Source organism: Pieris napi, chromosome 7 (assembly GCF_905475465.1).
Source record: "Pieris napi chromosome 7, ilPieNapi1.2, whole genome shotgun sequence".
Lineage (NCBI taxonomy): Eukaryota > Metazoa > Arthropoda > Insecta > Lepidoptera > Pieridae > Pieris > Pieris napi.
The window spans coordinates 6,754,158-6,781,449 of NC_062240.1; the positions used below are offsets into that span (position 1 = coordinate 6,754,158).

At 35.2% G+C, this 27,292-nt stretch overlaps 1 protein-coding gene across 1 annotated transcript in view; it reads right to left on the reverse strand.

The window, feature by feature from the left end:
- LOC125051272 (laminin subunit alpha-1) overlaps positions 1–27,292 on the reverse strand; it is a 145,238-nt gene that overhangs the window by 6,699 nt on the left and 111,247 nt on the right. Inside the window, exons 19-44 of the mRNA XM_047651483.1 lie at positions 21,390–21,496; positions 16,617–16,788; positions 16,106–16,267; positions 15,431–15,609; positions 14,847–15,041; positions 14,193–14,441; positions 13,425–13,603; positions 12,622–12,883; positions 11,907–12,078; positions 10,855–11,064; positions 9,884–10,392; positions 8,653–8,889; positions 7,782–8,020; positions 6,940–7,178; positions 6,445–6,567; positions 6,155–6,346; positions 5,601–5,767; positions 5,358–5,512; positions 5,247–5,259; positions 4,659–4,816; positions 3,731–3,970; positions 2,891–3,065; positions 2,228–2,381; positions 1,321–1,565; positions 641–848; positions 10–125 (exon numbers count right to left, since the gene is read on the reverse strand). Coding sequence (XP_047507439.1) covers positions 10–125; positions 641–848; positions 1,321–1,565; positions 2,228–2,381; positions 2,891–3,065; positions 3,731–3,970; positions 4,659–4,816; positions 5,247–5,259; positions 5,358–5,512; positions 5,601–5,767; positions 6,155–6,346; positions 6,445–6,567; positions 6,940–7,178; positions 7,782–8,020; positions 8,653–8,889; positions 9,884–10,392; positions 10,855–11,064; positions 11,907–12,078; positions 12,622–12,883; positions 13,425–13,603; positions 14,193–14,441; positions 14,847–15,041; positions 15,431–15,609; positions 16,106–16,267; positions 16,617–16,788; positions 21,390–21,496 — 5,057 coding nt within the window. The remainder of the gene's footprint in view (positions 1–9; positions 126–640; positions 849–1,320; positions 1,566–2,227; positions 2,382–2,890; positions 3,066–3,730; positions 3,971–4,658; positions 4,817–5,246; positions 5,260–5,357; positions 5,513–5,600; positions 5,768–6,154; positions 6,347–6,444; positions 6,568–6,939; positions 7,179–7,781; positions 8,021–8,652; positions 8,890–9,883; positions 10,393–10,854; positions 11,065–11,906; positions 12,079–12,621; positions 12,884–13,424; positions 13,604–14,192; positions 14,442–14,846; positions 15,042–15,430; positions 15,610–16,105; positions 16,268–16,616; positions 16,789–21,389; positions 21,497–27,292) is intronic.

The following is a 27,292-nucleotide window of genomic DNA, read 5'->3' on the forward strand; positions in this document are numbered from 1 at the left end:
TCATAGTACCTGTTTATGGGCTCGTATCAATCTGATGCTGTGCAATCGTCCGTCATCCAGCTTTGTGTTATTAATGCGCAGGCGCAGCTCCCCTTTTCCCGCCGCCGCTATCACCTCTAGTTCACCTGTTTACATACCAATTTTAACATATTTATTGTTTATAAACATATTTTTACTGACTTAGGGTCTGTTTCACAATGTATGGATAAAGTACCAAATAGCTATGCAACACATAAGTTATTTGGAAGATAAATTGTGCTATTTGACATTCATCGGACTCATAACTTATAATGGACTTTATGTGACGAATAGCGCTATCTGACAGTCGTGAAACGCAACAATGGTGTTTATCCTACCAATAAGTAATTAATAGCTAATTTGGAACTTATGCATAACTTATCCGTACATTGTGAAACAGACCCTTAATGTTCTTAAAATAAAGCTTTTTTTTTTAAATAAATTTTTGCACATTATAATAAAGGTTTAGTCATCCCGTTTCGAACCTTAGAGCTGATCTCTAAAGTATTTAAGAGATCTTATCAAAAATATTAAAATATATAAACTTACACTAAAAAATATATAGCTATAGTATTTGTCAAAATACAATTAGTTTCTAAAATGCGAATTAAATCGAAATTACCTTTAACAATAGCCATCACCAGATAGTGTCCATCGTCACCATCGTCTTCATCGTCAACTTCGTTAGAACCAGCAGCAGGTGCACGGTACACCAGGAGACCTGACGGTGAACGGCTTCTGAAAGATACTCCAAGGGAGGACTTCCTTCTGACAGCCGGCGACGGCATTTCTATGTAACCTTCACCTTCGAAGATGGCTGAACGATGGCTCTAATTAAAAGAATAAGGAATTCAGATGACAAAATGCTAGCTGACAAAATTCGATTAAGGAGCTCCAAAAGAAGTGAGAGGAACTATTTGCATATGATCTTTCACGCACACACGTGCAAACACACACCCGTACAAAACAAACGCACTCAAATGGTATATTTGGTTTTCTTTTACTGCATATTTTAAGGCACAAAACTTTTGTTTTTTTAATAAATTATAAAACTTTTAATAATAAAAAATTGAGTTTAATTTATAAAAAGACCAGCCACTGTAAAATATGGCAACGATAGAATAGGGTGTCATTAAAAACGTTTTATTATTATTAATTAGATGTTAAAAGTACTTTTAGTAGTGCTTGGGTAAGATTTTTTTTCCGAGCCAGTGGATAAATAAATTATTAAGTTGCCTAAGCCCGGTTCGAGATTAATTTTTATAAAAATAAATATTTTCTGCAAAAATAATTTTTGCATACCTTAGCAGAACATCCAGGTTCTACTCCGTGTCTTGTAGGCGTGTCTAACAAGTCGTAACCTTCTCTGTCGACTGTCAACGCTCCAATGCAGCCCATCAGGGGTGGTGGTCTCTCCCCTGGATGGTCACCAGGGGGCGTTCCCCCGAGCCAGTAAACGGCCTGCTGCAGATCAGGCAGAAGAGCAGCACTTTGTACTGGGGGGGAAGGCGAGCCCAAAGTCTCTTCGCCGTTTACGCGCAGGCTGCCTGGGGAGCAACGCGCTTACATACACATTCTTCATAGGATTTACATTGATATCTTATATATATAAAAATGAAACCCGTTTTCCGTTGTCACGACATAACATAAAAACGGCTTGACCGATTTGTCTGATTCTTTTTTTATAATATTCCTTGAAGTACGAGGATGGTTCTTACGGAGAGAAAAATAAAAAAAATTGACTGAAAAAGTCTAAAAACAACACTTTTCTATATTCCCATACAAGATTTTCGTAATAATATTTAAAGGCAATTTGAACTTTAATACCATATTATAAAGTTCAAGTGTTAGTGGAGGGATTCCTGGAAGGTAAATTTTTATTTTTTGTCATAATGTTTTTGTTGTATTATCAATTTTCTTTTTTTATCTTACCAGCTAGACCGGTGTCCCGAATAGCAGAATAAGTATTTAAAAAAAAATAAAGAATCGACTGTTAGGCGGTACGATGTTCGCCAGGCCAGCTAGTTATTAATAAACATTTAATTTCATTGACAACCAAATTCAAAAATTTCTATACTCCAAGAAGAAACTTCAATATAAATACTTGAAGAAAATCAAAAATGTTATCTTTTATTGTCAAGTGTCAAGGGATTTATCTCTTCCATAGGAAAGGGAAAAAAACAGATGCCAACGAGGCGTAACACAGTACCTCTTTCCAGACCATTGAAGACCCTCGTGGCTTGCACGTGAGCGCCAGAGCCATCGCAGTGGGAAGTGCTGGAAGATATCTCCAGCAGCGACCCTTCGTACTGAACTGCGAACACAACGCGACATGACCGCAGCCACACGCTCACTGACCGATTCTGAAATAATTTTGAATCAACAAACTTACTTTGGTTTTTACAAATGCTACAAATTAAATAAGACTTTATTGACTATTTTGAATAAAGCCAATTTCAGTAATTTTTTTCATTAATAGCACATGAAAGGCACTCATAACATCGAGTTTCTTTATAGTATAGGGGGCAAAGGAGCAGACTGCCCATGGATAACAATAATAGGAGGATTACACTTGCAATCCTAACTAGTATCGCAAGTGCGTTGACGGTCTTTACCTAGTACCCTCTAATAATTGGGTACTACTTTAGTTAGTACCCTCTTATTTCGACGGTTGGTAAGTTATGTAAATAATATCCGTAAAACAGTTGACAGTATGTCAACCCACTAAACTTTAACTAGAGTTAATTTATGGCTAAAATATCTGTGACATTTTTGCAGGAGACACTCCTACCCACATTCAATTTTTCGATTTAAATTTCTTTTTTTAGTATAAATTATTCATCAATATAAAACAGACGGAAAAAATACTAACATTAACAGTATCGAGCGCCAAAAATAGGAGAGCGTTATGGTCCTTAGTGCGAAAAGTGAAGGCGATGGTGAAACGTCGACGATCGGCAGGTCGAAGTCCGGACCTCCGTACTTCTGCATATCCCGATCCACTGAACTGGACCCAACCGCTTGAGCCACGAGATTGGCTTATACGTCTGAAAATCAAAATAGAAATAGCTTATGTCTGTTTTCAACTATAATAATAAACTTGGAAGGACCAACTGCGACATATTTAAAAAAAATATCTTTTTAAATTATTTTCAACCGCGAACTTTGTTTCTCCTTAATGTGATGTTACTTAGCTTACCTTTTTAGTACATACCAACATGGAAGATTTTGCTATGCTACCCCAAAACTGTTCGGTTTTCCGGAATGAAAACTTTTTAGGTTTTTCCGTGAATTTTTCTATATAAACCCTGAGGTTTATATAGAAAAGTTCAAGTCATAATTTTTTAACAAGTTTAATTAACAAATAAAAAAAAGGGTTGACAATTAGGGGTTGTATGTATTTTTGTATGCTGTATCATAAAAAAATAAAAACAAAAAGTTTTGTCTAAAAAATTAAAATTTACTCTACTATTTGGGACCACCCTTAACATTTACGGGGATGAAACATAGATATTGTCCGATTCTTATACTTTCTGAATACGCAAAAAAAAAACATAAGAATCGGTCGAGCCGTTTCCGAGAAGTATGGGAACGAACATTGTGACACGAGAATTTTATATATTAGAAAATATCAAAATTTCCTCCAAAATAACTAAGAAAAATACGTTCATTATTTGAGACACAAATTCCCAAATTACAGAAACAGACTTACCTATGTGTACAGCCAATACAGTTAGCATTTGGGGGTTGTTTATTAAACGCCCACAGTCCTATCGCTCCACTATCATCCTTCAGGGTGTGCACACATCCCGGCAAAGGTGCCACTGTCTCTCCGAGCCACACTAGAGAAGTCCTCAGAAGCCCAGAACTTGCAACACTGGATGTACTGTTACTGGATGTGACGGCAGCGCTGCCTGATCGTTCGACGCGTAGACGAACCGTACTCCATACCCTGGAGGTTAACTTAATGCTTACAATGATCGATAAGTACGTTCCCTTATTATCGAAGAATATTTTCTTATTATAATAAATATAGTCGCAATCAACTAGCTTTATTAGCCGTTCAATTAACAGCCTAGCCTTTTAACTAAACGGCGCAGTTTAACTAGCGGCCTGAAAGATATTCAGCCATAGCGTTTGTTACAACATTTAATAAACTAGCTGGCTAATGCTTAGGCCATTCCATATGAAACATATGATATATGAAAAAATATTTCTTTTAAAATAAAATTGCTTGAGTCAAATTCACATAATATTAGTATCACTACACTCTTCCATTGTACTTGTTGTTTTTCATGTAAATTTGAAAACACCATCAACGTTGTGGTTTGCTGACGCCATATTGACAGTTTGAAGAGTTTCGAGTTTAATTGTGGCAAAAAGTGGAATTAAATTTAAATTAACATTCAACGGGCTAGGCGAGTAATGAAACGTCATCGATCCAAGTCATTTGCCTAGCTGTTTGGCTGCGAAATATACATATTCAGTTCTTTAGGTTTGAACTGCCCGATAAGATGTCCAATAAGAAACATCATCCGTTTATTTTTACTCAATTATATAATTAAATTTTGGAAAATCGTTAGAAATTCTGAGTTATTTCATAACTTAGAGAAACATGATATCAATAATAAGATATTCACCTTTCAATATCAATATTATACGCCGTGTGATCAGCATCGTCGAGGGTGGATTGCAATGGCTCTGGGTGTACGATGAGTCCTTCATCACCACCCACATTCCAACTCAGACGTAATCCTTTGTTTACCACAGATAGACGCATATACCGCTCCAGAGCTTCCTGGAAATATACATCTTCACATTGACATGGTTTCTTTAAAAAAAGAGTGTGTGTACTTATGTACACGCGTTAGAAGTTATACTTCTTTGGCATATTACAAAAAAAATTACTAAAATGCAGTAGTGATTAACGATAAATATTAAAATTAATCAATAAAATTATTATTAGTAAATACTGTCACCGTCGTATATTAAATTGATTTAATAAAAACACCAAAATAATATTTATTTATTCACACTGTTTAATTGTACTGTTACGAAACACGTGTTCTAAATATAAAAATACTAGAGTATATAACTTGAACATAGTTATTATCGATTTTCATGCCACCTAGAACTAACTTCATTCTGTTAATTTTGTGTCACGGTGCGCGCGCATCGTAAAATTTCACTCTCATCAATTTTTCATAACGCGCCTAAAGAAGTATAACTTCAAAAAATTTACTCAGACAAAAACCCATATATGACAGCAACAATGGATACCAATACAATTTATATAGTTAGCAACTAACTACCAGAACTTATTTTTTTTATCTGTAGACCTTACCTGGTCCTTTAAGAAAATCAAAGTCCCATCCTTAACCTCGCCGTCGAAGCTAACCGCGAGAGAAAGTCTGGTGACACTGGGTGCATTCCACATACTGTATGCGCGAGCGCAACCCACGCCCGAAAGAGGTGAACGAACTGACACAGTGATCTGCCAAGTTTAAAAAAATAAATTACAATATACATATATTTAGTATTTTATTGTAATATTCCTTTGCATGTAAATAAAAGTTAATTACAGTGCCTGCAGCGTGTCTGGCCCGCTCGACGCGTTCCCGAAGCGAACGTAGCGCTGGTTCAAGCGACGCGGACGCTGCGGAGTGCTCTCGAGCGCGAGCTGCCGCCGCCGCTGCTAACGCTTCAGATACTTCCGCACCTCGGAGCGTATTTCCCCGGATTTGAGATACTGTTGAAGAATATTAAGTTATCTGAATGAAAGAGGAAGCAATCAGTAGTATTACTTCTATTAGTTTAGGGCTACAATGTACCAAATTTTTTTAGTTTGTAATTTTTTTTTAGTTTGTAATATGTTAGGAATTTAATGAATTTAATTGTCATAAAAATTTTAAGTGTCGAAAATTTATAAATTATATATTTTTTTTTAAATTTACAACTTGTCATTTGAGATTTAGCATTTCTATAAGGTAATTCGCCCTTCTCACTCCCTCTCAATGGGTCTTAATCGCTCCCGCCCTTTTCTTCGAGAAAAACGCTGCACATCTTCGTGACGATTCCGTAAAAATTTAAGCTCATGCACCTAAAAAAGTTCCTAGATTATTCAATTTTTATTTACCGTGTTCCTCTGCCGCACCAAGAGCTGTATCTCCCAGCCGCTGCAGCGCTGCAAGTTTTCTGCGTAGGTTGTATCTCACACGCCGTCTAAGCTCAGCTGCTTCGTCGTACAGGGCCCTGGAGACAGCGAACACTCGTTCAGCTTGTTCTCCAGCGCTTTTAAGCGAGACCAGTGCGCCATTGTCAGTGCCGTCTGTATGATGTCGTAAAATGTTGAAGTTGATATGTGTCAAGGACTAAAGTGACTCTTGCTTGATGATTACAATGAAAAGTTCGACCAAATCCACGTACCAAGTCCTGAAGAAGCAGTAGAAGCTCCGGCAGCCAAGGACCGTTCCCTCCAGCCTAACGCACGCAATCCCACACTGATGGAGTCTATACTGCGGGCTGCACTTTCCACGCCATGGCCGAGTTCTGCACAATTTTTGGTCTATTTGAAAACTACTGTAGATATAGGAATTTAAATTTAAACAAAATTGCAAATGGTCTAAGATCCCGATATAAGATATAAGATCCTGATTAAAAATATTGATTGAAAAAAATTAAAAAAATTTACTACATGCAAATTATAAAAAAATATTTCTTTTTAAATATTAACTAAACATACTCTGGACTGAAATTTGCTAGGCAACCCATATGGATTATATTTATTGACATATTAAATTAAATATAAAATACGTTTCATTAAATAAGCATCTCGGTGAAGGTCGTTGTATATCGGGATCTTATACTAAAAGTATGAAAGCAAAGTAAAAATTTAGGGTAATTTAAAAAATCAAAATGTACCATCGGCTCTGGCTAAAATAGCTGTTCCACGTTTCTTAAGTTCCTCTGAAGCCGTCCAATGCCCGTTAGCGGTCTTGATTAAGGGCTCTTGTCCTCTGGCAAGGTGAATCGCTTCTGCCGTAGCAGCGGTGGCATTATCAGCAGCAGCACCGGCGTCTTTGACTGCACTGCTCACTGCTGACCAGGCACCTGCGGCTTGTACGCCTAACGACGCGGCTGCGCGGGTCCCCGCAAACAAACTGAATTGGGACATATTTTAATTTGCTGGTACTGTTACCACCAAGACATACACTTTATCTCTTATTTATTATATACTACTACTACTTATCTTATTATGGATAATCGTAAATAGTAAGAGTGTCTTTCTTTTAAAAATAAATATAGTTTAAAAAAACTATAAAACACGCTGTTAAAGCACATCAAACTAAAAAGTGAAAAATAATTCCTAATTTAGGCTGAAAATGGTAATGAACAAAAAATACTGGTTTTATTGTGAAAAAGCGTGGGTTGCTCGATAATGGCACAGAGCGCCCCACGCTTTTTCACAATAATACCAGTATTTTTTGTGAAAGCGTGTAATAAAGTAGAATTAAAGAAAAACACAGATAGTAGGTATAACTACATACTAAAAATTGTAAATACAATTAGAGACAAAGAGTAGTACTTATTGCTACAGTAAAACGTGTCATTGTTTAGTTTCGTACGTACTCGTACGTTTTAAAGGCCGGCATCGCACTCGCGAGCGCAGGCATTGAGAGTGTTCATGGGTGGCAGTATCACTTAACATCAGGACCGTTTCTCCCTGTTCTTTAAAAAAAACGTGGTTTCGTTGTAATACTTACTTCTTATACTCCTCCGCTTTTTCATTCAGCTTCGCGGCATGTATTACGACTTCATCCAGATATTTTTTTTTATAAACCGGAGTGAGGTTATACAAAATGCCCTCTTTTTCTTCAGCAGCGGATTTCAGACTTTGTAACTCGTCAATCATTTGCGGGAGACGGTTAATATATTTCTTACTCTGCGTAATAGCTACTTTGGCTTCCTCAGTGAGGTTTTTCATAGGTTGTTCTGCGATTTCCTATGGAATAACAGATTTATTATATACTAGCTGGTGCCGCGACTTCATCTACGTAGGATTAGTTTTTCGAGTAGCTTATATTAGCGTGGTGTACTCATAGAAAGAAACTAAGACATTTCCATCATACATTTCATACTCTAGCGGTTTTAGCAGCGCACGCCAGAATAGCTCGCAGATTGTAGATGTTTTCCTACTTGATATTTTGGACAATTCACACAATATCTTTATAAATTGTAGCCTATGTGTTATTCTGATGTATAAGCTATTATTGTAAAGTTTCATTAAAATCCATTCAGTAGTTTTTACGTGAAACAGTAACAAACATCCATCCATTCTTACAAACTTACGCGTTCAATTTTAGTAGGATGATTAAATGATTATTTCCAAATATTTTTTATTTCCTAATACAAGAACGTTTGTTTATTCATTATTATAAAAATAGTCTCCAATTTTATAATTTTATATTCATATTTTTTATATTACATATATCAACAATATTTTTCCACCAACGTTCAATCTCACCAATATTAAAAATGTATGTTTTGCTAGCAAAAATTATTTATTTAACAATTAAAACTATTAATATAGGTTATCCCTAGACATTAATGATGTAATTAATATAAAATATTTACCTCAAGCATGATTCGACACTGTAGACCCATATTCCTTAACCTCACAAGACTAGGAGCGACTCTTTTTCTTAGCTCAGTAACCACATCTCCCGAATTCCAGACGACTTGAGATAATTTTACAATGTCATCCATTTTGTTTTCCCATTGGTCAAGAGCTGCCTGCATTTTGTGCACACGACGATATACGTCTTCTATTCTATATGAGTATTCGTGGACTGAAGTTGACTGCAGATTAGCCTGTGATATTACGAAGAAATAAAGAACAATCTGAAACTTGCACAAATCCGACACATTCCGGATGGAACGATTATCACACAAGTTATTATCTAAATGTTGAAAACTTTTAATACACATTTAAATATTGATATCTTCTATAATACACGTACATCACTCTATTGTCCATAGTTGCCGTAGCGTACGCAAATACGCAATTTTTATTAGTATTTTCACACCTTGGGTTTTGATAGTGTACGCTATTTCATACAGAACCATAACCTTTTTTTTTAATATTTTATAGCCTGTGTAAATCAGGGATAACGTCATAAATCTAATGGAGAAATACTTATTCAAATCAATCCTGTAATTTTATAGACTATTCAATACAATCAAACAAACAAGCAATCGTGTTGTTCCCACGAGAATGTAAGTGCGTGCTCCTATTTCATCATGCCTCTTACTGATAGAGGACAAATGTTTGTTTTTAATTTATTTTATTATTATTTATTACTTAAGATGTCATTAGGAACATGGGGTAATGGTTGCACCTCCTTACAAACATTGTGTAAAAAAAAACCTTGGCGATTAAAAAGAGTGGCGGAGAGTTTATTGCTAGTTCTTCTCTTCCGTTCGATGAACGTCAAAAAATAAATATACATTAAATGCGATTTAGCCTTGCGATTCTGTAATTCATTTTTCGAACTAACATAGCGGTTTTCGCAGCGGCGGTCGCGCTCAAATCAGTCGTAAAGCAGTCATTTTATGATTTGGCATTCTGATAAGGAGGGAGCTTGTAGTAGACCGCCGCTGCGAAAACCGCTGTGTGAGTTCGAAAAGTGAGTTACAGAATCGCAAGGCTGGCAGTAAATGTAAAATTAGAAGCATTTAATGTATATTTCTTTTTTGACGTTCATAAGTGTTACCTATATGAATAAATGATTTTTTGAATCAAAAACCTCATTCTAACATCAAGAAGAACCGTTAATCATTTCTAGTAATAACTATTTAAACTTACAGAATCAGATACGTCGGTTGCTCCAGCCAAATGATCCATCAGTTGAATTTCCTTTATAGCCTTCAAAAGCCGCCTCGCCTCCTTCAAAGCTCGATGCGCGCTCAAATGTTTCTCTCCACGAGCGAAATCATCCAAAGTTGCGACTTGTTCCCCCAACAATCTCCTTTGTTTTAATACCTCTTCCAAGCCACTCATACCTTCTAAACTCAGATATTGAGCTTCTTTATCTCGTCTAGCTGCTTCTGTTTTTAAATAATGCGCTGAGGTGAAGAGCCTATGCTCCGTTTCTTCCAAATCGTTCATTGTACTTGATATTATACGGGATTTCTCAATGTCAGTTTTTAAATGGCGCAGTTGATTATGTAAATATGATGAACGCTGTTGAAACTCTCGAAGGGCAGGGAATGGCTGTGGTATTTTAGTCAGTTCTGTTATGTCTGCCCGTCTGTGAAGGTCTGTAGTCATTGCTTCGACGGTGTCAAGGAGTGTTTGTGTACAGTTATTGCACGCTGCAATCGGAGAATTTAATTTGGTAAATGTTTAATGTACCACGTGCTGATCGGTACTTTTATTACAAAACTAGCTGATCCGGCAAACGTTTGTTTTGCCATGATTCTAGGAAACATTTTTTCAGTTCAACATAAATAACTATCGATAATAAAAAAGGGTTGATCGTAGAGGGATGAAAATTAGGGGTTGTATGTATTTTCGTATGCTGTATCATTTAAAAAATAGTCTAAAAGTAAAAAAAAATTGGGATGGACACCCCTTATCACTTAGGGGTTTGAAAGATAGTAGCCGATTCTCAGACCTACTGACAAAATTTCAGAAATGGTTGAGCCGTTTCGGAGGAGTATGGCAACGAACATTGTGACTCGAGAATTGTATATATTAGATTTAACTTAACATAGTTGAATAAGTGTATTAAAAAAAGTTTATTACTTTATTATAAGGTTTCAGAGTTCACTTACGTCTACATCCTCCTTCATCCAAATAATGCCGAGTCAGGTCGCACCTGTCACACTTATCTCCCACAACATGAGTGCGACAGTGACAGCGAGCGTGTGCGTCGCATGTTTGCGTGAGTGCACCACGAGTATCACACGTGCAAGGCTCACAATCCCCGAGTGCGTTTCGGACCCAGCCCGCTGCGCACGATTCACATGCGATTCCAGTATAGCCTGTAATTTGTAATCGCACTATTGAATACTAGTTGTGCTTCGCAGTCTCGATGGTCGTATTACTAGATCATTCGGCTCCATAATATTAGTATGGATAACTTCAATTGTTGGAAAAACAGAAAGGCACTGAAAGTTACCTACGGGCTGTAAAAACCTCTTCCAATGCTCTAACAGAACTTAATTAATAATAATTTAAACAGGATATATTGTGCACGTGTATGTGCAGGTGCGGGTGCAGGTACGTGTTCAGGTGCGTGTGCACGTGTCGATAGCGCTTGATAACGCTGTCTCATTTGTAACAACAATCAACTACCGCCGACATGTAATTTATTCTCTGTTTTAGATTCTTGTAGACCGTAATATAAAAAAAAAACTATTAACATTATATTTTTGTCTTTGATTGACATAACCTTTACATATTTAAAGGAAAAACTTTTTAACCGGATTATAGTTATGTATTATTATAAATTTACAATTATTTAACCTAATTTTAAATTTATCCGACGTTTCGCGTGCTTTACAGCGTGTGTGGTCACGGTGACTGAAGACAAAAGGTGTTGAATGTCAAAAAGTATCACAGCTGTAGAGAAAGTTGCATTATCTGTATTTATTTCCCCCGGAGTTGGTATCGACTAAAAGATGGAGGGTTTTGGCAAAAATGGCTCACGGTGTCCTCTATTTTCGCGGATTGTTTTTTTTTTTTGTTTTTACAAAGATAATACATAACTATAATCCGGTTAAAAAGTTTTTTCTTTAAATAAACATTATTTTTATATAATTTAAACAAAAAAAATTAAGAATATTAATATATATATGTATTAAAATACATTTGTAAGTTATACCTGGCCTACAATAGCAATGCAGTCTGTTATGCCCCGGGGAACAAGATATCGCTCTATTCCTATTGGGCGCTGGGCAAGGGCATGGTTGACATCCGCCAGGTCCATCAGGAATACCGAAGTACCCATCGGCACAATTCTCACAATGTCTTCCGGATGTGTTTTCCGTACAATTCTAAAAGTTATAAGTATGTTTTTATAAATAAATCCAGTTTAATTATAGCAAAGTTTAATAATTTTTATCTCTAAGATTTTATTTAAGTTCAAATTTATAGCTTGTGTAATGTTCTAAGTTGTTATTGTTTTTAATTTTGTGTCGTCCGGAATGTGGAAAAAGTAAATGGCGGTACAATCGAAAGATAAGTTTGTCTGATCTTTAGTTAAAATAATCAAATTCAATGTAGGTATCTGTGTACGTTATTTTTTTCATCCATACTCAAATACCAAATTTTACAAGAATACTATTATAAGTTATATATTATATCTTTTTAATTAATAATAGATTACGTATTTTTTAATCATTATTCAGAATTCGGGTGAAAGAGATTTTGTTCCGTAGTAGGCCGTGGATGACCGTGAAATATAATTTTTGTTTTCTTATTTCTTGTTATACATTAACTAATCAAATTTAAACAAAAAAAAAACTGTCTACTACGACCGTCCGTGCCATAACGTAATAAATTGTTGGTTTTGATATTCTAGTAGAATAAAGTCTTACCATACAGTCCCCTGTGGTAGGATGACATAATTTCGCTCGATGATTACAGTCACAGGGTTTTGGAGTGTTCTCCAAATGTATCAATATCGTTCCTGCAGTCTGTCTCAGCCGGGGAGGGGTGGGTGGTAACCAAAAGCCAGCAGCAGGTTTATGACACGATCCGGAACTGAATCCCGTACCGCACTCACACATTTCCACCCCGGGAGCTGGAGCACCTCGAGATAAGCCGGCTACTGCTGTTTCCAGGGATACATTCAGTAACCTGGAAAGTTTATATTATATTTATTTTATCGTCTTCTTGACTTAGTGGATATAATATAGTTTATAGGTTCGATTTTTGGAGAAAAATTATATGTTTTGGGTTACATAAGGTTGATGACGTACTTGACTTATTTAGTAATAGAACACACAGAAAGTTACGGATGTAAAAAATCATTTATTTTGTCAGAATCTTTAAGATTATAGTGTTAGTGTAATACACTTACTTTATTAAAAAAAAATGAATTAATAACATAAATTTTTGAAGTGAAACTTCTTTAGGCGCATGAGGGTAATATTTTTATCATACGTCACGAACATGTGCAGCGTTTTTGTCGAAGAAAAGGAATGGAGCGATTGAGAGAGAGTGAGAAGGGTGCCTTTTTCCCTTCCTCTAAGTCTCGGAAATCTAAACTTTTAGATTTGTATAAAATTAATATCAACAAGAGTTAAAAATTAGTTTGCAAAAGAAGTTTCACTTGTGACATGTGTACTTTGTACGCAACGCACTTTATATATTAAAATATTCGTAACATATAACTTACAATATATGCAGAGGTTCTCGATAGTTAGGCATTCTAGTAGAGACTCGTATGAAGACATGTTGCAAGTCTTGCAGCACCAACATGAGGGCGCCTCGCGATGCAACTGCGTTGCGACCGCGCACCTCCCACAGGGATTCGTGCAAATATACCGCATACGAGCCGTTTATTGCTGGTAGACGCTGAAAATGATCTTAAATAAATTTCGCATTTTATGAATGAATGACCGGTAAACAATTTGTGTTTCATGTTGTTCTTTTATATTTCCTAGGATTATAATAAGAGGTGTTTCTGTCATTCAAAAAAGTAATAATACATTAGCTTTACATATATTGCAATACACATAATATTTTAATATAACGTATGTGTATTGGTTATAAATTAGGAGATATTTTCGCCAGACGTATCTATATAAAAGTCTTAGTTCATATAATTATAGTAATTTGTATTTAAGTGATTAGGGTTATGACGCTTGAGCAAGCTTGCTTCTAAGCGCGAGAATATTTGGACAATTATGTGCTGTTTAATTAAAAATGAATCAAATATTAGTGAAGCCGTAAGCGCATCTATTTATATGTTTTTTTTAATATATTGTAGTAGTTTTAGTTAAATAGTTCTACGATTATCTAATCGTTGAACTATTTAACTAAAACTACGTAGTAATATACTATTGTCGCGTCTGTATTTATTATTTTTTTTATTTGTAGAACGCGTAAACCAAAGACAATATTATACTGTATAAAGCTGAATTAAGTTGATAATATTTAATACCTCATAATGGTCCAACACTAAGGACCCTCCATGTAGGCTGACTAGAGGAAATTTGGACAACGTGGGCTGAGGTAAAGGTTCTCCCCCTTCTTCTTCAACACGAAACCTAAGAGCTCCGCCATACGACATGACTCTGTCACCAAGGAACACTTCCCCTAGTTCTGCGTATACGGGTACCGGGGGCTGGGGTACTGATATGGTCACATCGAGGTTTCTGGTGTGCACTGCTAGAAGAGATTCTTGCTCCATCTAGTAGAAGGTGGATAAGTGTGTGTGAGCTTTATTTTATATGTTGTTAAATCACTGAATTTTGATTGATTTTCCCTTTATCCTCCAAAATATTATAAGAGTGAGATTAAACAACAAAAGCAACTAAAATTCGATTTTTATTCGGACTAATATTTATGAACTGTATTTGGTTATTTAAATAAATGTATAATTCTAAATTATCATTTTCCTAATCTGTAATATTAATGCTTGCGTAACACAAAATTTTCTAGGAATAAAAGCTTTGTTTAACGGATTTTGCGCATTTTAAGGTACTCTCAAAACAAATAAAATTTATACAGACATATTAATGTTTTTCTAACAAACTGTTATACACAAATAAAGCTATTATTATGTTTTTCTTTTTAGTATATTTCTAGTACATACATTAGTAATATCTCCTCTGAGTAACGTAAGATGCAATGGCGCGGCCGCGTGTAAAGCGGCCCTCACGACATCAGCCTGCGTACATTTTGCAGCTCGGCCGAAGCAAAAGCACGCAGTGCAGCCCACTGGATTTGTCTCCGATAAACCAAATGTGCCTTCTAGACATCTATCGCATTTATCGCCTACAACATTCTCCTGAAAATTTAAATTATTATATATTACACATATGAACAGCTCTTCCCTAGAATTAGAAAAATGTTTATGAAGAGTAAAAAAATATATGAATAAAATGTTATAAGGTGCAACATGTTTGATAAAATTCAATATGAATACAATTCTATTATTTGTAAAACTACTTAAAAGCGTTTATAAAAAATATAAAAAAAAAAAGTGCTACAACCTCTTTAGGTCTGGACCTCAAACTTCTGAATCTATTTCATGATCATTTTTCAATGCGCATATATACAGAAAGACATTGTTGCACAACCAGGGATCGAACTTACGGCCTAAGGGTTGAGAGTCGCACGCTGAAGCCACTAGGCCAACACTGCTTTATAAAAACTATACATCATCAAAATCTATACCTTACAAGGACACCGTCCATTCTCATCACATTCACACACATCTGAGCACCTCGTGCCAGCTGTGGAGCATCTGCAAGGCCGACATCGCGGGCCAAAGAAGCCTCTCTCACAACGATCGCAAGCACGGCCCGTCCATCCCACACGACATTCACATGACCCGGAGACCATGTCGCATGTGTCTGGAACAAATGTTATTAGTATAGCGATATGGCAGTAATTAATTACTGTGAGCTCACAATAATTAATATTGTTAAAATTTTTTCCTAATAGGCAAGTATGTAATAAGACTGAAACATGCATACGAGTGTTAAATGCCGCATAGCCAAAAAACCTTTTGTACCACAGCATTGGAATCAGTACAATGTACATCGTAATAAATTATTACCTAAAACCTTAAGGCAGCGCAATATGAAAATATCAAATAGCACAAATATTTTATATTGAAATCACAGAGCACCATTTTGTTTTTACAAACTATGAAAACACAGCCAGTATATGAATATTGGGTACAATAAAGCCAAACTGATATAATACCAGTATATGGTACATATTTAATTTATGGTTACTATGTTAAAGATTTGTGCACACCTTTATAAAATAATAATTCAAATATTAAAATGTACAGGTTAGCTAGCTACTCCGCTTAAAATTATTAATTTTCTCAAGGTTTCTCACCTGACACAGCTCCGGGGCCACAAGCGCAGGATTTGCATCCCAGTTCTCGACCCCAATACCCCTTGGCGCATTGAGAACAACTTGGCCCGCGACTACGTCCGGGACACACGCATCTGCCAGTCACTGGCGAACACACTTTTCCATCCGAGCAATGCGGGCATACTGAAACGTAAAATAAGATAATTACAAAAAAAAGTAAAATTGTCTTAGGATTTACAATTAACATATTAAAATGTTTAAGTAACGTACGTAAGGAATGATTTCTTTGCTTACCGGTGGATTAGGCCTCAGTTGTACTACTATTCTTATATGTAGATATATTTGTTTGTTATATCATGTATTTGTCCATTTAATAGTAAAAAAAGTATAAGAAAATAATATTAAACACAGTAATTGTCGCATATATTATAATATTGTAACATTCAATCGATCCTGGCTGGATACTAATCAAATTCTTGATTTATAACATGCAATAATATAGTATTTAAGTCGTGTATAATAAATCACTTACGGAGACACCCAGTTGCACTAAACCCGTAGTACCCCGTTAGGCATCGATCGCAGCGTGCGCCACCAACTCCAGCTGCGCAAGCACACATCCCACTCACGGGGTCGCACGCCGATGCACCCGCGCCGCATTCGCACCGACGACACTCGCCACGGTCTAGGCCCCAATACCCTTCCTGAAATATAAATAAAATACAAATTACAATTGATTACTTAGATATTATATACACATATATAAAAAAAAACCCTTTCGCTAGATAAAGTTAGATACTTAAAAACCTTATTTATTTATTAATCAAAGCTTACCACGTCATATTTAATGTTATATCTAGAATATGCGTAACAAGCTATCTTTTCAAAAATACATGATTATTATGGTAAACATGAATGTTAAAAAAAATAAAAATACACTTTCCAATTTTTATTTTATCGCGGATTAGGTATCAGATCGGCACTTAACAATGTTTTTTTTAAATTGATCACCCGAATATGTCAAAATCTGGATAAGTAGTGTTTATTCTGTTATATTCGCGAAGAATTCGAAGGAGAGATACCTGAGATTGCAGACGGAATTTGGAAAATTCTGCAGATTTTGAACTTTGGGAATACTAAGGGACGACGAAGGGATGTTAAAGTTCTGTAAGAGGTCACCGTTCTGTATTTGACCATTTAACTATATAAAATATAGAAGTCCTGTCAAAACATCTCTATGTATTTAACAATGAAGTTTTCCTGCCTGCCCATTGCACTTCTATTATTTAATTAAATATTATAATTTAATAAGTGAATAGTGTGTAGCAGTAGAAAATGTGTAATAGCAGTTTGTAGAAGTCATCGGCCTATAAACAGCTATATAGCATTACTTAAATGAACCTACGCCCTTTCTGCGTTTTTGCTATTTCGGGATAGATAATGGAAACACAATAATAAGCAGTTGTATCTTTTATGATAAAAGCTTGTTAAGATCAAGTTGCGCTCATGAAACCATAAACCTCTCTCACTGCACTTGACATTAATAGGCTCTCGAATGTACAGCGATGTTTAGAACTAAAATTGGATACGGAACGTTCGGTCTCTTTTTACTGACTAAGTCAAACATGAATTACGAAAATTCTATTACATAATAAAGCAATGTCGACACTTGGCTTGCAAATGTCCCCTTGGTATTTAGATGAAACAAGCTTTTGACTTTAAGTGCTCGTTCAGACACGGCGGGAACCGCGCGATTGTCAGATCGTGCGGTTTGAACCGCAAAAATGTCGACTGTTCAGACATTGGCGGTTAGTTAGCGATCAGTTTCAAGATGGAAGTCGAAGAGTAACTAACGTGGCTGTGGTTGATAAAGAAAAGGCAGATTCAGTGAGGATCGACTGACACATGGTAAATTTGTAACACTATTGACTATTTGAGAATGTCAATAAAATCTTTTGATGAACTCATTGAACTAATCAGGGAAGGTATTTCAAGCTCTGAAACACATATGAGGGCAAGCGTGTTACCAGAAGAAAAACTCTCCACTTCATCAATAAATAACTCAGTGTCGAAGCGATAGCGAGCTCACGGTGCTCTTGTTATGACGTGTTAATCGCGCGGTGCCCGCAATGCTTATGAACGCTGAGTAAGATCTTCATAGTAATAGAACCGCGCGGGAGTATCGCGATTCTATTTTCTGGCGGTTGGGTTGCGGAAACCGTGCGGTTTGATTAACCGCGCGGGTATGTCTGAACGATTACTTAATAATACATACAAATAAGACCCGCGCGATTTCCATGCGATTCTCAAATCGCGCGGTTCCCGCCGTGTCTGAACGAGCAATAACGGTGACATGTTGAAAGGTCTTAATATCTTAAACATTGTCAAATATACTAAAAGATAATATAGGTCGGTTATCGAAAGCTGGCGCGTTCACAGTACTCACACTAATGCAATTTCACTATACAGTATGTTTAAAAATATGACTTTTTTGCCAAGCTATATATTTTAGTCTACTCTGGTTTTAGTAAGGTTGGGTGGGTTGTAAATAAATAAAAATGTGTCAAATTCATATATATAAATATTATGTGCATACGAGGGTGGATCCAAAAGTTCTAAGCCCAACCAAGAACGTAAAAGAGTAGTTTGTGTAAATAATTTTCATTTTTCGACATAAGCTCCATCTAGCTCAACACACTTCACTTTTACTTCACTAACAATTCTTTCAATACTCCTCTTAAGCCGGGTCCAGACGAGTGTAACGTGTAATGTAATCCACCGTGTAATGTAACACGAATTCTACGTGTGGACGGCACTACGAGCATTACATGTAACGCTCGCGCGGCGCTCGGGGTTGATCCATCGGCTGTCGGTTTTTCGCGCGAACACAAAGACGCTCGCAGTGCTCGTTTGGACGGCGTTCGTGACGGTTGTGTCGTATGTACGTTCATGATGTCGAGTGACGAACAATCGCTTGAACTTATTAGTTTGTATCAAGAAAAACCTGTTATTTGGGATCCAAAAAACCCGCAATACTATAAAAAAAATCTGAATCACGATGCTTGGAGTGATATTGCTCATTCATTGGAAAGAGATGTAGAAGAATGCAAAAACAAAATGATTAGTTTGCTTGCTTCACATCGAAGAGAAAAAGGAAAAGTAAAAAAGATCTTCTTTAAACAAATTAGTTTTCCACCATCGACGCTTCCGACTTTTGCGGTCTTCAGTTAGTAAATGCATGAAAATAAAAGCCGCACCAGCTATCACGACCTTCCTATTCGGCATGTTCGTAGCAACTGAGTGGAAACAGCTTTTGAAATATTTTCGCGTTCACAATTCGCTTTGAGTTCGTGTGCCGTCCACACCGTTGATGCTAAATTACACGTAATCTTACATTACACGTTACACTCGTCTGGACCCGGCTTTAGAAACCCCAGTCGCATCTGATGTCAAATTAAAAATAAAAAATTTTCATTAAACTGTTTTTATTAAGATTCTTAAAATAATTAAAAACATTGTGCACCATTTCACGAGATAATGTTGGATGGTAATGTTAATGTTTGAAAAAAGATCAACATGTACAGTAAAGATCAACATAAACAGTAGCAAAAGCAAAACAATAACTGTCACTTTTATACTCATAAGCTTGACCGATCGCAAGAGAGACGGACAGTCTTTTCATGATGTATTTGTGATTGTATTTTAGTTTGACATCACGCCTCGCGCTTATTCACAGACACTAGTACTACACTAGCACAAAGTGTAAATGTGTTGAAGCCGCCAGCTTTAAATAACATACCAATAATATACATTATTTTAATGTTTTGATTGCGTGTTAGGTAGCAGATACATACATATTATTACTGATTTTATTCCAAAATATGTCAGAGTATGCCTCTCATGACTATGTGAATAAGTAAACACTGGTAATTACTTTATCAGTTTATTATTCATGGCAATCTTGTTAATATAGTTAAAATAATAACATTTATGATTTAGAATACGGGTTAAGTACAGAATTTCCTTTTACAGAATAAGTAGCAATTACCCGAGTTGGCGATGGTATAAATTAGAAGCTGTCAATAATGTTATGGTAACTATAAATTTTACTTATGATAGACAAGAAACTTTTACGTATGCGTACGTAACCAGCGATGTCTAGTCCGTTTAGTCAATCCAGTCCGAATCTGTTTTACTTATATTTTTTATTGCATAAGTAATCATCCTTCTGTCTTTCAACTACAAACAATTATTTTTGCGCCGGAAATTAAACTAGAATATTCGAGTCAAATATATGAAGTATGTAGGACTATATTTATTGTTTTGATAATTATTTAAAAATTTAGGTACTTACTTCTACCAGCGCCAAATATACGTTGTGTAAATCTCATTTACTAACTATCACACTTCACACTCACTAAACACTACTCAAAGAATTAATTACATATAATTATATAGGATAATTTGGAGATTTATGATATTTGTTACCTGATAATTGTATTAAGAAACCCAGTTCGATATATATAATAGTTAAGGTCTAAGTTAGTATTGAAATTGATAGGTACTTTTGTGTCACAAGTCAGAGCTTAAGTGAAAATGCAAATTGCACATAAATTTGGTGTTAAACCGGTGCTAATCCAACTTGTATTTACGGAAATTTAATAAATCTGTAAATTATGACTTATTAAGTCCACCACTACGCAAAATCTGGTAACGTCTTCCAAAGCTTTTGATTAGTAAGAAGAGTGATTATTAGTAATCATTCTTCTTACTAATCAAAAGCTTTGTATTCATAAAATAAATAACTCTGCTAAGGATGAGGGAGAGTAATAATAAAATATATCATTTTTTTGTCTACGTGAACCACGCATTGCGATTGTCCTTTTAGAATAACCATGAATATTTATGAAAATAACATTCTAATCATGTGCTATTATACCCCTTTATATCATTAAAATTGTACTCCTCCCCCCCCCAACTCTATAAAAAAATAAATGACGAAAATACTCATCTATGTCTGTTCATAAAAACAATGTGCCACAAAGTGATGAACACTGCAGTTGCAGTTACGTACATAAATGATATGTCCTCAAGTAGTTTACTGTAGAAGTAGTAGTAGCTTCCTGGTATTTTATAGAAAGCAGATTTATATATCATGAAAGACACAATGATATACATAAAATGATTTGAAGTTTAAGTTGATTTATTATGAAGAAATGGGTTAGAATTTAATGATGTCGATAGGTATTAAAAACGTTTACAAGATCTAGTTGATATACTATAAAGAGGATACCAAAAAGCTCACCGCACAAGTGTCGCAGGCTCTGCCGGTGACGTGCGGCTTGCAACGACATTGTCCCGTTCGTATGTCACAAACGTTGCTCTCTGATCCCGCTCTCGAACAGTTGCACCCTAAAAAGAAAATTTTTGGAATTAAAAAGTGGAACAGCCAGGCTCTCTCTAAGTATACGTTAGTAAGTAATTTTTACAATTTTGAAATATTTTAACTTTAAAGAACCTCCTAACTAAAAAAATATATATCCTTGGAAGATTTCATTTCCAAGACACGGTTTTTACTGTTTTTTGCCTATTATACATTTCTATAGAACACAGGATCATGTATTAAAAACACATAACAATTCGCTATAAAATATCGTGTAACCTGAAACGGTAAGCACCTGCATATATGCCCTTAGTGCCCATTGTTTTGTAAGCAAACCCATTGTTGTTGGTTATAACAAATCTGACTAATATAGCATTGAATAGTCATGGAGTTATGCCAATTTTAATATATATAAATTACGTGTCAGGTTGTTTGTCCGCTATGGACTCCTAAACTAATTAACCGATTTCACTTAAATATGCACACCATGTGCAGTTTGATCTAACTTAAAAGATAGGATAGCTTACATCTTAATTTATACCCGCAATATTATTTTATTGCAAATTATTTGTTAATTATTTGTCATTCACAATTCTAACAGATGGCGCTGTGTTGAAAGTACCAACGTTTCACATAAGCTACAATTTAATGGCATAACCACCAAAAAAGCATAGTGGTCCCATGACTGGTGTTCTCCTACCGTTTCCCTGGAATACTTTACTACCACCATATAATATAATAAAAACCTTAGCCACAGCAACGCTTGGCCGAGTATGCTAGTTTGTGTATAAAAATTATCAACGGTTATAAGGGCTCTTCACAGTCCATTAATTAAGACCAAAATGTATCGTTTAAAAGTCAACAAGTCTCAAACATATATTATTTCAATCCTGGCACATAATATGCTCCTAGAATTTAAACTGAATTACTTAAAACAATTATTTAAGATTAAATAATAGTATGCAGTTTTATATTCATGTATAGTTGCGTGAGAATTTCGAAATGAGATTTCTATGTCTAACTGATTTTTGGATCTTACACGATTACGGTGTTTACGGTGACCACGAACGGCCGAGTTTTGGATTAATTTTTTTACAAATACAATGTTGCTCTATGCTTCTGTAAATGTTCTAGACCTATTTATACATAAGTTGCCTTACACATTATAGGTACATTACATTATAGGTAACTTAGTAACGACTAGACGAATCAAAGTAGATCTTGTATAACATAAACCTTATCTTCTATCATTCAAACAGCATAGCATTAAGATTACATTTTCAGTCTAAAAGCCTATTTCAATGAAATCGCCAACATCAGACCTCACCGAGTCGATAAGCGCGAATTAACCCTAAACGTTTAGATAAAAGCTTGTACGCCGCTTGTAACCGTCATTGCTGATATACTTAATTAAATTCAGCATTCCGAAGGACTTGAGAAACTGTATTTGCTTGGTTTAGTGATAATTTTAACATTGTTTGGGCGATAGAACACAGCTCAGTGACTGGGAAGTATTTTCCTTATAGGTAAAGCTTTTCAACACAACTTTAAATGTTTGAACTTTTAAGTTCTTCCAGGGTTTTTAAGAACACTGTAGAGTACGTTGGTGTATACTATCTAGGTAATTGCATTTCAGGCCATTTTCGGCCCCCTATAACTTCTTTACGGATAAAATTATAAGCCTGAATTTACCAAACAGGCAAATCTATATATAAAATTCTCGTGTCACAATGTTAGTTACTTTTCCGAAACGGCTTGACCGATTTTTATCAAATTTTATATGCATATTCAGTAGGTCATTGAATTTTTCATACCCCTAAGTGATATAGAAGACAGTCACCACAAGCAGCACCCGTTCACGAGCATGACGCATGGCCAGCCATCGGCCCGCCATATTTTAGGGAGAGAGACAACCCGACGCATGGACGCCGCCGTATAAATCAAGGAAAAACTTTACTTTGCAATTTAGTGGGTTTATTCTAGAACCTTTGTTTTTTATAGCATTTTGATAACCTAAAAGGTTTCGACCAAGATCCAGCTATATTATGTATATGTCACCGTAAAATTGTAAACACCGTTAGATTGTAATATTTCTCGCGAGATTGTAAACTGTCGAAAGATTGTGAACCTCAACAAACTGCTTACAATTTAAGGTATTATTATTCGGTAGTTATATGAAATTGTTGGGAAGTAAAATTAATCTGTAATTGACCAAAGAAGTTTGAATGATAACTAAGTTAGTGTAGTACAATGTACCGAATAATAATACGTTAAATTGTAAGCAGTACGCTGTGGTTCACAATCTTTCGACAGTTTATAATCTCGCGAGATAGATTACAATCTAACGGTGTTTACAATTTTACGTTAACATATACATAATAAACTAAACATTGGCATTTTTTTAAATTAGCAAGGGTTTCTACATCTAATCAGTACTATCCATCATATGATCATAATATACGTCAGACGCGTGACTTGTAATATAATTAACCGTTGTGACAGACGGACGGACGCCTGACCTGGATCCCGGAACAGATATCATGTTCTGTGAACATCATTTGTGAATTAAGATGTTAGATATTATTGTTTATGGAATTGTTGTGCGTATTTGAGTATAAGATATTACGGAAACAGCCAGAAACTTATTGTTATATGAAAAATCTGTCCGGTAAATTTTACCAAGGACCGCGATGAGCTTTGACATTGGGATTGTAAAAACATTTATTTATTTAAAAAAAATAACAGTTATGTAACTTAACTAATGTATAAACATTTAAGTTAATAATTACAAGCGAAAACAATCATTGCACACTTGAAGCCAATATATGCCCTTTAGATTTTACTACACTTATGAATTCTAATTTAACATTCTCGTTTCCTATAATGTCCAATAACATGATTTACGAACTCCTAAATAAATCAAGTAGTTTTTTTGCTATCTTAGTTATAACCTCATGTTTTAAACAATTAAAGCCAGTTGTTACCCAGCTTTATTTTTTATAAAACGACAGTAGTGTTATTCTGATTTATTTCAATAGTTTTAATTTCTAGACATAAACAAAAAAATGACAAATAGAATACTAAAGTGCCGAAACGCCGTAGAATGATTTAAGATTTCAGTTTATTCACGTTTGGTGGAATATAAAGTTAATTCCAACCATTTCGAGAGCTGTTAACAATAATTTATGGAAGTGATATTAAAATTTATCGCTTTGTTGACATGTCAGCATATTCTCGTAAATCATGTCGCAAAACGGGGTTTTAGACGAAATACCAGCTACATATTTAGAATAAATCGCATCGCAGATAAGCTTAAGATTTCAAAAAGCCTGTTTGGCGTGATCAGATTCACTAAGGTATGATGAAGACGACAGCTTATGGGTAAGGTACAATTTGTTAGGCCAAAATTGAATAAAAGTTGAAAAGATTTTCCTAACTAATTTGCCTTAGCAAATATATTGAAGAATGAGATACCATAACAAATCATACCAGACTCATTGATATTTATTCGATACTTTATAGATTTTCAATTTGGTACGCAATACATTCAATAGCAATAAACGCCACCATTCAAAAAGGTATAAAATAAGAAATACCATTGAGATTACACTATCTCTAGTATAAGAACATTTCTAAAGGCCGATTTACATTATCTTAGTGTTTAGGAGAGTGCTTTAGGATAGTACTTTAGTTGAAACATGTAAACGCTACTTGCTTTAGTAAACGCTAGGCTAAAGAACTTGCCTTTCAAGTTGTACTAAAGCACTCTCCTAAACACTAAGATCATGTAAATCGGCCTCTATAGCCATCTTATATAAAGTTAGTTAATTAAAAAATCAGTGCCGCTAAAACCCTCAGATTGATGTATCTGTTTCGTGATCAGTTGCCTTTTCTTATAGGCAAGTAGAACAGCCTGTGCCCGACACATGCTGTCGACTTGGGTTTAAGTATTCGGTATCATCGACAAATCATCGTAAGAAAGATGTTTTCCTTCAACGTACGAGCTCGTTAATGGGCATTTAAACAGAAAAGTCCATTGTTGCAAAGCCGGGATTCGAACCTAAGACCTAAAGGATGACAATCGTGTTGGAAGGTCTATGATGTCTATGATGCACTGCATTTAAATTTGTATTATGTACTTTTTACTTTTGATGTGCGGTGTCATTACGTAATATATTTTTCTCATATACAAGTAAACAAAATATAGCCGCAAGTCCACTCTAGTCCACTAAGCCAAGACCATGTTAGTTAATGCTAGCCACATAAATCTGTTGACACTGTTGTTCTATAATATTGATATGAAAATAGGTTTAACATTGTCACGTTTAAAGGTACAGTACAAGCAATTCCATAATAATTGTCCATTTTAAATGTGAAACAATTTTCCCTCGTAGGGTTCAGTTCGAGTCACGTAAGTCTAACATTTAGTTTGTCACGAACTATGACTAATGTGAACTAAAAAGACCTATTTGTAAATTTCCAATAGTAACAGAGAACGTGGAACGCATTGTTGTTTTAATATGTTCGTAGTACATTTTTTTATTAAATATTCTTTTAGAATTCCAATTCTAAAAATAACCCTACATTCGTTTACACCCACTGTTACCGTTTAATGTGGCCCAGTGTAAGCCTAATGGCCTGAACGTGCAACTCTCATCGGAATGGAAGTCGTAGTTTCAGCTCCGTCTGTGCACCAATGGAATTTCTGTCTATGTACGCTTGTACGGAAAACATAGTGAGAAAACCGACATGTCTCACATTCAAATATCGATGACATATGTCAGACAAAAGGCTGATCTACTTGTCTATGAAATAAAAATAATCGGATGCAATCTGAGGCCAATACCCCATACAGAGCTGTAGCGCCACTTGATTATTGTAACTCGTTAAGTTATTTTGATAATATTTATATGATTAATAACTCAATGAGGAAGTTTTAAAACAGATCCCTTTAAATAATAATCCAAGGCACAATTTCTCTTCCGTAGAATTTAAAAAGATTTAAAATAATCCTTAGTATTTTAAGGTTTATCATCGCGAACTAAAACAATGCACCCATTATATCGGGTTATAAAATCAACTGGGACTGTTTAGTGTTTACTCGGACGAGTGGTAATCATCACATCTGTGGTTGGCTACTGTTTGATGTTAGGGTTGCTATTTAATAAAAAATAAATTACATTGAAGGTTTTATAAATCTTAAAATTAGCCATTAAATTATAGAAACTAACAGTGGCATCGCAACCCTTGCTCTTGGTCTTAGATATTTGTAATTTATTGTATTGTATTTGTATTTTTCATATAGGTCATATAGGGTCAGCTAGTGCCGTCGACGATTTTGGGTTTAAACTAGAAAGTTCCATTGGTGCACAGTTTTCGAACGATCTATTCAATAGAGAAAGGGCTGGCTAAAACTTAGTCACCGCTGAGCATAGACAATTTTTAAATTAGCACATTACCACCCTCAAATTGAACTAGAATCTGATTAACACAAATAAAGTAATAATTTCAATGCATCAAAATTTTACTACAATTATGTGATTTAAATATAAATGTATAAAATAAAACATTTAGCTTTAATAGAATTGGTTTCAAAATACTTTGAATAATCAATAATGAAATCTCATAGTTGACAACCCTAAAATTTACGTTTGATGTAACCACCTCGCCCGCCCTAGTTAACGCATTTAACGTGTGCACTAGTTTATAAAATAAACAGACAAGGATCTAATCTGTGTTATATAACAGGTTTTGAATGTATTCACAGAATATTTGAAATTTTGCATATCCTGCGTCACGTAAAGAAATTAAAACCAGATAATACT